We start from the raw sequence: 11444 nt of genomic DNA on the forward strand, positions 1-11444 counted from the left end.
GATGGCATAATAGCTACATCACTGGACTCCCATGTGGTCAACTGTAGTTTGAGTCCCGGACCCGGTGGCTTAAACTCATACCGGGGGCATGTGCGTGCATGCCCAAGATCCTAAGAGGAGAATGGAAAAGGGATTGTGGTGTGGCCAACCCCCAAGGGGTGATTTCTCTCTTTCTCTCTGTCTCTCTTTGTCTTTCTAGCAAGTGCACATGCCCAATAGCAAAAAACCTCTCCCCCTTGCAAAAAAAAACCAAAAAAAACAAAAACAAAAAAACACCTTAGCTGTAGGAACACAGGAGGGGAAATCAAAGGAACTACAGGGTGGTCAACCAAGTAGGGCAGACATTTTAAGCTGCCTAGTGCAGATACCATGGAAAATTAGAATGACTCTGTTGAAGAGAAATATTTGAGGAGGGAGGTGTCTTAAAAAACAGGCTGCTGGGACTCAGACTTCAATATAAGAAATCACCTATTAGGAGGTTTAAGTGTTAGATAAAAGGTTACTTAGTTGACCTACAAAGTTCCTTCTAAGCTAGAAAGCTTTGAAGCTTCATGTACAAAGCAAGCTTTACACAGTTCATGGAAAATGCTTATTACGAAAAAAACTGTATGAATTTCAGATTTTTCTTGCACCCAAATATACTTGTACCTTACTTTTTTTTTAATGAATTATGTGAAATCACCTCATATTAACTCTTCTGGAATAACAAACCACTCAAAAGTTTAGGGTTTAAAACAATAATCATTTATTTAGCTCTTGTTTCTGTGGTTTAGTGGTTTGGGCATAGATTAGCAGAGTAATTTTCCAAACTCATCTGTATGTGTGTTGTCAGCTGCTGGTTGGTTGGAGACTGACTGATCTAGGATGGCTTCTCGTAGACAAACCTGTCTGTGTAGCCTTTATCACATGACTTCACATGGCAACTGGGCAAGTTCTAAGAGAAAGGTTTCATACTCTCAAGACTCTTGAGGTCAGACTCAGGACTGACATGTCACTCCCGCTGAATTCTTTGGTCAAAGTGAGTCCCAAGGTCACCTAATTTAAAGGGTCTGGAAATAGACTGTCAGAACCAGCCCTTAGCATAATGGCTATATCACTGAACTCCCATGTAGTCAACCGCGGTTTGTGTCCCGGACCCGGTGGCTTAAACTTACACTGGGTACATGTGCGTGCGTGCCCAAGATCCCGAGAGGAGAATGGAGGAGAAGGGATTGTGGTGTGGCCATCTCCCCTGGGGGGTGATTTGTCTCTTGTTAGCTCTCTGTCTTTCTGGAGAGTGCATGCGCCCTATAGCAAAAACCTGTCCAAAAAAGAAGAAAGAAATAGACTCTGTCCTTTGGTCAGAGGAGCATCCAAGTTACCCTGTAAAGAGGGGAAATATAGGGAGAAGAATTCCTGCCACTTTTTTTATACATAATTTACCTCACCAGTCATATAATTTTTTAAAAAGAAGTATTTATGATTTTATTTATTGCTGTTATTTTTAAATTTGCCACAGGGCATATACAGTCACCAGAGAGACAAAGAGAAGTAAGAAAACAAGCTGCCAAGTCTGGGACTTAAACAGTGGTCAGTCATGTGGGAGTCCAGTGTCTTAACACCATGCCACCTGCTGGCCCCAGCATACAATTTTTAATAAGTCACACATCAGCTTTTTTTTTTTTTTACTTGTTTATTTATTTTAATTTGACCAGAGAGGAACAGAGCAAGAGAGAAAGAGGGAAAGTGAAAAAGCATGCTACCAAGTCCAGGACTGGACCTATGGTTGACCATGTGGGAGTCCAGTGCCCTTAACCACCGTGCCACCCGCTGGCCCCAGAAGTAGCATTTTTTTAAAAGATGTTTTTGTTTGCACTTTATGGATTGAGAAACCACAGCTTGCACTACAAGTTGACTACTTCTTTAATTTGGACAGTGACTTCAATAACTAAAAAACAGATTTTGTTCTTATACTGAATTATTTGTTGAGGTGTAGGGGGTACTGTTAAGTAAAATGGTTACTTGTTTGTTTCAAAATAAAGTAAGCATCCAATATTGGTCTACTGAATTTGTCCAAAAGGTGGGATGAGGAGGAGGGCGGAGTGGGGCTGAAAAGAAAAAAATAATAAAAAATTATGTCAGGATTAAATTAATATAAATGCAAATATTGTGGTGTTCTTTTTGCTTAAAAAAGTTGTTTCATATTATTTGGACTTTTAAGTTTTAACAGCTGCCGTATTTCTAGGAGCTCTGCCAGTGCCGGCCCGGAGAAGGAAACTGCTCCTGCTGCAAGGAGTGTATGCTGTGTCTCGGGGCCCTGTGGGATGAGTGCTGCGACTGTGTGGGTAGGTTGACTCGCGGGACGTTTCTGAGTATTTCTTATCAGAAATCCTTGACTTCAAGAGACCTTAAAGGATATACATGTATTTGTGTATATAAATGAGTATGTGTTTAAGAATCTTACATTATTAATTTGCTTGAATAGTATGTATAAATATGTGTGCTTATATTTTTATAAACAAAGGTCTGGGAGGAAATTTAAAGTGCTTATCCTTGGGAAGTAGGGGGGGATCCAAAGAGGAATAGTTTACTTTTTATTTATAAAAGTTATACTGTTGAGTTTTTTCTAAGAAGAATGTTTTATTTTTGTTTCTTTAATAAAAAGCATGTTTCCTAAGAAACATCTGACAGTCTCCAAAATGTGTTTAGAAAAAAAAAAAGGCACAAAATGTGGTTATATAGGATGCTACCATTTGTGTTTTTGAAAGAAAACTTAAAGAATAGAAATGCTGGTGGAAACATCCATTATCTTGTCTCTGACCAGTTAATTCTTTTTAATCTTGTAAAACTCCAGTTCAAGTATCCTCTTTTCTCAGAAACCTTTGTTTGTCTGAGACAGGATTCTCTGTGCTTCTCTTGGGTCATTTATTGAATATTACTATAACTGTTGTTTTGCTTGTCCCTCTAATAGAGTATAAACTCCTTAAAACAGAAATATTGTCTTAATTAGTTTTTATTTTAAATATTTATTTATTTTATTTGTTATTATCATTTATTTTTCATTTTGACCAGAGAGAGAGAGAGAAAAGGAAAGTGAGAAAGCAAGCTGCTGGGTCCAGGACTCACACTGCAATTGGCCATGTGGAAGTCCAGCGCCCCAACCACCACACCACACTGCCTGCCAGCCCCTATTAATTCTGATTTTTATTGAAGTGAGATAGATATATATACTTGTCTTAAAACAATCCTATCTCATTTTTTTCCCAATCCATTGATCCTGTGCCTCAGAGACCAATACATTTTTTTTAAGGGAGAGATTTTTGCTATATGGCACATGCGCTTGCCAGATAATAGAAACACAGAGAGAGAAAATGAGAAGTTATCCTCCAGGGGGATGGCCATGCTGCAGTCTTCTCTTCTTGCGGTTTTGGGCATGCACACACATGCACCTGGTGTGATTTTCAAGCTGGTGGGTCCAGGACCACAGTCAGCCACATGGGAGTCCAGCACCTTAACCGCTATGCCATGTACTGACCCCAAGACCAATACTTTCATCTCTTCACTGTTAAATAGTACTGCTTCTAAAGTTGTAAATAATATCCTTATGCTACTGTCTAGATTCTTTGATTTTAGAAACTTAACTTCCTGTTAATAAATATTGATCTAATTCTCTTATCTTCTCTTCATAATATGGTTTTATTAGTACTTCTAGTTAAATCAACATTTACTTTTTTTTTTTTAATTGACAGATGTATGTTTGTTCAGAGACAAAGAGACAGAGAGAGGGAGAAAGTAGCCCACAACGGGATGTGTTCACACCACAGTCCCTTCTCCATTTTTTCATCCTGCCAGGATTTGGGGCATGACATACAAACAGTTGGCTTTTCAAGTTGCTGGGGCCAGGATTTGAACCATAGTTGGCCATGTGGGATCTGGCTCCCTTAACAAATAGGCTATGGAGTTAGCCTAGTATTTACTTTTAATCAATTTAATAAAATGACATAGTATACTAGTTTGATGCATAATGATATAAGCACTAATTTATTAAATAGATTATCCTATTATCCATCTTTTAGTATTTTGGGTCTATTTTTGAGAGATTTCCTAATCTTTTACTCCTTGTGTTAATTTTTTAAATTTTTACTTCCTTTCTTAAATTCTTTTTTTTTTTGGAGAGGTTTTTGCTATAGGGCACGTGCACTCGCCAGAGAGACAGAGAGACAGAAAGTGAGAAATCACCCCCTAGAGAGGATGGCCACGCCACAATCCCTTCTCCTCCATTCTCCTCTCAGAATCTTGGGCACGCACGCACATGCACCTGGCGTGAGTTCAAGCCACCGGGTGTGGGACTCAAACCCCGGTCAACCACATGGCAGTCCAGCGACATAGCCATTACGCTAACTGCTGGTACCTACCTTTCTTAAATTCTAAGATCTCTTCTCTGATTGTCCTTTTTCAGAGAATATAACTGTCCTTGGTTTATGAGTAAGATATTTTTCTTATCTTTCTGGGACTGTTAATTACAGCGTTTCATTGTTGCTGTTCGGTTTTTCCTTCTACTCCTTGTCCTGTTTCTGTTTTCTCAAATGACCAGTGACCCTCAGACATCTATTCCTATGTAGAATTTAAGTATTCCAGAGCTGACTGGGAGCCCTGTGTGTGTGTGCACAGGGTGTGGAATCTAGTTCACCTCAGTAAAAGATGGTCGGAGGATAAGGTGCCTTTCTCATTGAGGAGTCTTCTGTTTTCATGTCTAAAGATTGTTCCCTTTGGATTTGTGTAGCTTTCTCAGAAAAGGATCTTCCAGCTTCCTGCCTCAGATGGGGACATTGGGGATGGTTGTATGCTTGGCTGCAAGTGATCTGGGATCTTGAGGGGCAATGTCAAAATATTCAGTAAGCAAGATTTACATTTTTCCTTTTCCTTTTTTTCCATCTTCATCTCCACCCTCTGTAATTTTTGGCACTCTCAGTCCAGGGCCTCTTAGGTGTAACTTCTCTAGAGAATAACCCTCTCATCTCCTGATGCAAGTTGTGGAAGAGGAGAGACAGGACCTAATGGTGTAACTACCCATGGCTGCCATATCAGCCTGGGAGGGAGACTATGCTTTCACCCTTAGGCTATTCAGAGATGGAATTGGTGATACAGTTTCTTGTTTTTCTTTATTATTTTGTGGCAAATTCTGAGAGAATATGAACAGAAGTCTTTTCTTCTCTCTTCCTATATTCATCTTGATATCTCTAACAGATATGGTAATGTCTGGCATATAGAAGGTATGCAGATATTTTATGACTGTCAAACAAATGATTTTAGGCATTATTCTACCAAGATGGATGGTTTTTTCTATGCTCCTGATGGCTATAACTTTTTATTATATCAGCCGAAATAAAAGAAGCTTTGAATTGTTTTAGAACATTAAATATAAATTAATTTATGAAATGAAAGTAAAAAAGAAAAAATAGCCATATTAATCCCTAATATATACATACAAGCACTTAATTTAAACACAGATACCAAAATTTTCAAATGCACTTTGCCTAAGATAATGTGTATGTATGTGTGAGTGTGTTATATGTGTTTGGTGTGTGTGTGTGTGTGGTTTAACCATCACACCGTGATAACAGTTTCATTTAGCTGTTTCTTCCAGTGAGAAAGAGTAATTATACATATTCATATCTCTGCAGATTTAGAAGGAGCTGTTATGCTTCTGGGTTAGTTCCCATTAAAAAAAAAAAGTTGTTTATTTTTAAGAATTTAGTGGCCAATTTTAAACTTCAAATGAGTTCACAATGTAACTTTATCTTCCACTTCAAATTCAGTTAATCTTTCTATTTCCTAGGGTAAAATTTAGATATTCTAGTTCTGTCTACCCAGCAGTATTCCTGCTTGTAGGCAGCTCTTTTCCAAATTAGGTTCTCTTAGTGTCCTTTGTGAACCTGTGGCTACTCCTCCCTTCTAAGTCGAAACAGTTCCCATACTTTTCCTGGGTGGGGTACCAGCTTCTGAGAGGATCCAAATTAGAGTACAGCCTTCCTTTCCTGTCTCGCTTCGTGGATTTCAGCACATACTTACCTAGCAAGCTCTACTCCCACTTCCTTCATGTAAGAGAATTAATTTTTCTTTTCTGACTTTCTTTTAAGGTAAGTAACACCATAGTTCATTTTCATCTTTGTTGTCCATTATATTAACCAAATCCTATCATTTTGGACCTTAAGGCTCTACCCACCAATTTAATTTTTGTAATTAATTAATTAATTAATTTCTTCCATGAGTGAGAGACAGAAACAAAGAGAAGGACACTCCCAACAGGGTCCCCATGCTGTGATCCTCCCACAGCCTTAGCCAGCCTCGGATCATGATCACACACCTGGTGTATCCAGCTTGGCTCTGGGTGTAAACCTAGAACCTTCCTTTGTGGATCAGCCTCAGGAAGTGTTGGGTTACCACCATATCACCGTTCAGCCCCTTTCAGTTTTTGTGTGTCCAAATGTACACAAAAATCCAGTACAATGAGTTGCTGAGTACGTACTACTGTGCTTCAGCAACCACTGATCTGTTGTCATACACGTTTCATCTGTTTATCTGTCTGTCTCTGTCAGTTTATCCTCCCCAGCCTTTTTGTTTTTCTAAGATACTATTTTAAAAATTGTATCACTATATCTCCAAAGTACTTTATGCATCTCAAAAAAGAATACATCTTCTTACATACCATGGTGTCATCACCATGCCTGAAACGCCTCTTTAATTTATTACTCACCCAGTCAGACTTCACTGGGATTTAATACCCACTCAGATTTCACTCTCTACATGTTTTTTCTAGTTGTTTATCTCAAATCAAGATCCAACAAAGTCCACTTACTATATTTGGTTGTTAGATTTCTTAAGTTTCTTTTATTCTTGAACAATTCTTCCTCCCCCCAGCTTTAAATATTCCATTGACTTTTTTTCTTTTTTTTTATTAGAGGTTTTTTGCTATAGGGCATGTGCGCTCGCCAGACAGAGAGAGACAGAGAGATAGAAAGCGAGAAATCACCCCCCAGGGAGGATGGCCACGCCTCAATCCCCTCTCCTCCATTCTCCTCTCGGGATCTTGGGCACGCACACACATGCGCCCGGCGAGAGTTTAAGCTACCGGGTCCGGGATGCGAACCGCGGTCGACTATGTGGGAGTCCAGTGACATAGCCATTACGCTAACTGCTGGTTCCCCATTGACTTTTTGAAGAAACCAGTCAGTTATGATGGAAAATAAACCACATTCTGAATTTGGCCAATTGCTTCCTATCATTCACCTATGACTGGAAGTTAGATCTAAAGGTTTTGTAAGATTCAGACAGAATTTTAGGGAAGTGGGGTGCAGTGTACACGTTGGAAGGCAAATAATAGGTATCTTCCTTTTAGTAATACTAAAGTCAATTGGTAGATCCCAAATGGTGAGAATCTTACTCTTTGTGGTAAAGGTCTCCACCATCCTTTCACCAGCTGGTTTCATTCTTCATTCATGAATGTTACCTGAATAGTTATTTTATTGGAATTGTATAACACTGATTTTCTGTCTTTATCATTACTAATACAATTACTAGCTAAAATTATTATGTGTAAAAGAACTTTCCCCTTATCTACTCAGGCCCTTTGTTTACCCTGAAATAAATGGTAAATAATAAAAATCCAAGATAAGTACTTAATTCTTTCTCTTTTATCCGTCTTCCGAGTTGTTGTCTTCTGATTTTTTTTCTTTAGAGAGGTTTTTGGTATAGGGCTCATGCACACGCCAGGAGGAGACAGAGAGACAGAAGATGAAAAATCACCTCCCAGAGGGGATGACCATGCCACAATCCCTTCTCCTCCATTCTTCTCTCAGACCTTGGGCATGCATGTACACACACCTGGTGTGAGTATAAGCTGCCCTATCCAGGACTCAAACTGTGGTTGAGTCCAGCGACGTTACCATTACGCCATCTGCTGGTTCCCAGAGTACTGATTTTTTTTTACCTTAACAAATTCCATAAGGCTTCAATGCATTTTGTGGGGTTTTTTGCTATTTTTTTTGTTTTGTTTTGTTTTGTTTTGTTTTTCTAGTATTACCATGACCTCATTTTTTTTTTTAATATTTAGCATTTTAATTGGTTGCTGTCTTTTTTTCACCCCTCAAATTGCCACATATTTAGTTAGTAGGAGCCTCCGTAACCTTCAAAAAGCCTCTTGAGTCTTTCTGATGTGATTTCTGTTGTCTTTGTTAGATTCAGACCAGCTGTGTTAGGCTGTCTGAAATTAACCATTTCTCCAAGGATTACTGGCTCTGGGAAAAATGGTAGTTAGAGATCACAGTGTGGTCATTAGGAGTGCTTGTAGCTACTACTGATAACCTTTTCTCTCTAGTCCTTTCTAGAGGGCAGAGCTAATAAATAGCTACAGAGGAAAAAAAACTGAGTTTTTACTAATATTGCCATTTTTAAATTTAAGATTGTATTTTGCTTTTATATCTGTAACTCTTTTATGCTGACTTTTTGGTTCCTAACAATATAATTACTGAAATGCTTTATTTATGATATGTCAATGAGAATATTAAATAAAAGTTTAGGGGACCAGATAGTGGTGCAGCAGTGAAACTGAATGCTTTGTGAAGCAATCCCAAACAGGAATGTTTCCTGTTCAGGTCTGGAGATTTCCCTGAGTATATTGACCACGTGCTTGTTTGTTTATGATCCGGGGCTAGCTGAAGGCCAGGTGTGGACTGTGGCATCAAGACCCTGTTGGGGGGAGGACCAGCAATTAGCATAATGGCTATATCGCTGGACTCCCACGTAGTCGACCGCAGTTCGAGTCCCAGACCCAGTGGCTTAAACTCACGCCGGGCGCGTGTGCGTGCGTGCCCAAGATCCCGAGAGGAGAATGGAAGAGAAGGGATTGTGGCGTGGCCATCCCCCCTGGGGGGGGTGATTTCTTGCTTTCTATCTCTCTGTCTCTCTCTGTCTGATGAAAAATCACCTCCCAGAGGGGATGACCATGCCACAATCCCTTCTCCTCCATTCTTCTCTCAGACCTTGGGCATGCATGTACACACACCTGGTGTGAGTATAAGCTGCCCTATCCAGGACTCAAACTGTGGTTGAGTCCAGCGACGTTACCATTACGCCATCTGCTGGTTCCCAGAGTACTGATTTTTTTTTACCTTAACAAATTCCATAAGGCTTCAATGCATTTTGTGGGGTTTTTTGCTATTTTTTTTGTTTTGTTTTGTTTTGTTTTGTTTTTCTAGTATTACCATGACCTCATTTTTTTTTTTAATATTTAGCATTTTAATTGGGTGCTGTCTTTTTTTCACCCCTCAAATTGCCACATATTTAGTTAGTAGGAGCCTCCGTAACCTTCAAAAAGCCTCTTGAGTCTTTCTGATGTGATTTCTGTTGTCTTTGTTAGATTCAGACCAGCTGTGTTAGGCTGTCTGAAATTAACCATTTCTCCAAGGATTACTGGCTCTGGGAAAAATGGTAGTTAGAGATCACAGTGTGGTCATTAGGAGTGCTTGTAGCTACTACTGATAACCTTTTCTCTCTAGTCCTTTCTAGAGGGCAGAGCTAATAAATAGCTACAGAGGAAAAAAAACTGAGTTTTTACTAATATTGCCATTTTTAAATTTAAGATTGTATTTTGCTTTTATATCTGTAACTCTTTTATGCTGACTTTTTGGTTCCTAACAATATAATTACTGAAATGCTTTATTTATGATATGTCAATGAGAATATTAAATAAAAGTTTAGGGGACCAGATAGTGGTGCAGCAGTGAAACTGAATGCTTTGTGAAGCAATCCCAAACAGGAATGTTTCCTGTTCAGGTCTGGAGATTTCCCTGAGTATATTGACCACGTGCTTGTTTGTTTATGATCCGGGGCTAGCTGAAGGCCAGGTGTGGACTGTGGCATCAAGACCCTGTTGGGGGGAGGACCAGCAATTAGCATAATGGCTATATCGCTGGACTCCCACGTAGTCGACCGCAGTTCGAGTCCCAGACCCAGTGGCTTAAACTCACGCCGGGCGCGTGTGCGTGCGTGCCCAAGATCCCGAGAGGAGAATGGAAGAGAAGGGATTGTGGCGTGGCCATCCCCCCTGGGGGGGGTGATTTCTTGCTTTCTATCTCTCTGTCTCTCTCTGTCTGTCTGGTGAGCGCATGGGCCCTATAGCAAAAATCCTCTCAAAAAAAAAAAAAGGGGGGGGGAAGACCCTGTTGCGGGGTCAGCAGGTAATGTGGTGGTTAAAGGTGCTGGACTCCCACTTGGCTGACCACAGTCTGAGTCCTGCACCTGGAAGCTTAGTTTCTCACGTTCCCTCTCCATGTCTTTAACTGGTCAAATAATAATAATAAATAAGGTTAAATAAAATAATTCTTAAAAAAAAAAAGACCCTTTTGGGGGTGCTGTTTCTCTATCTCACACACATATGGAAGAAATAAATAATTATGGAAAATACCGCCCCCAGAGGACTTATTCTTTTTTTTATTTACACTTAATCACATGTCTTTACAGTGTACAACATTTCTTTTTTTTTTAGCACAAATACCATGCATGTCAGTCAAGACAGAGTTATTACTATATACATTATCATCACTAAATAGCTTCTCATTTTTTTGTCAGTTGAGCATACTATTATTTGTTTTTTCCTTCCCTTGTCTCCTCCCTCCCTTTCATACTAAAATTTATTTCTCACATTTAACTGATTCACAAAAGATCTTAAGCTAAAATTAGGGACAAAGCTAGAATCTAGTGACAAACATACTGTAATTTTTTTTCTGAAACTTTTTTTCTCTCCATTTCCCCATTAACTAAAGAGAGGTGTAAACTTATTTATTTGCAAAAAAAAAAAAAGGTTAATTTCAATTTGATAACTGTTACTTGCATAAAGCTCCATAAGAATTCAGTTTCTGATGCAAGGCAACAGATACTATTGTATTACTGAATTTATGCAGATAACCATTCTTGCCACAAAATAAGAATGCTCACAAATATTTTCTAATTGCAGAGGGGTCAGGAAGGGAGAAAAGTTTATGTTTCTATTTTTTTTTAAATTTTTTTAAAATTTTTTTATTTTTATTATCATCATAATCTTCTTTATATTACATTGGATTACATATAACTTTACATTGACTTCCATTGCTTTTTCAAAAGGGAATGCCATGCATGTCAGTCAATACAGAGACATCAATCTCCCTGCTTTATCATTCAATGTCTTTTCCATGCATTTCCCAATAATTATTATTATTATTATTATAATTTTTTAAAACAGTCAATCACTATTTCTCATTTTGCTTGTTAAAAGACTTCACCCATCATGAAATACCTCCCAGACCAGTCCAGTTGAGAATACTATACACGTCATCATCAACAGATAATAAACCATATCTGTTTCTCACTAACATCCCCTCTATTGTTCACTTGCTATCTTTCTCTATCCTCTTCTCTCTTTTTTTTTT

General features: G+C 38.8%; 1 protein-coding gene across 1 annotated transcript in view; it reads left to right on the forward strand.

The window, feature by feature from the left end:
• The window catches only part of TWSG1 (twisted gastrulation BMP signaling modulator 1), a 57077-nt gene that overhangs the window by 29936 nt on the left and 15697 nt on the right, over nt 1-11444 (forward strand). The window contains exon 2 of the mRNA XM_006164024.3: nt 2225-2324. Within this exon, the coding sequence (XP_006164086.1) occupies nt 2225-2324 (100 nt within the window). The remainder of the gene's footprint in view (nt 1-2224; nt 2325-11444) is intronic.

This window comes from Tupaia chinensis, unplaced genomic scaffold, assembly GCF_000334495.1.
Source record: "Tupaia chinensis unplaced genomic scaffold, TupChi_1.0 Scaffold143584_1, whole genome shotgun sequence".
In the NCBI taxonomy this organism is placed as follows: domain Eukaryota; kingdom Metazoa; phylum Chordata; class Mammalia; order Scandentia; family Tupaiidae; genus Tupaia; species Tupaia belangeri.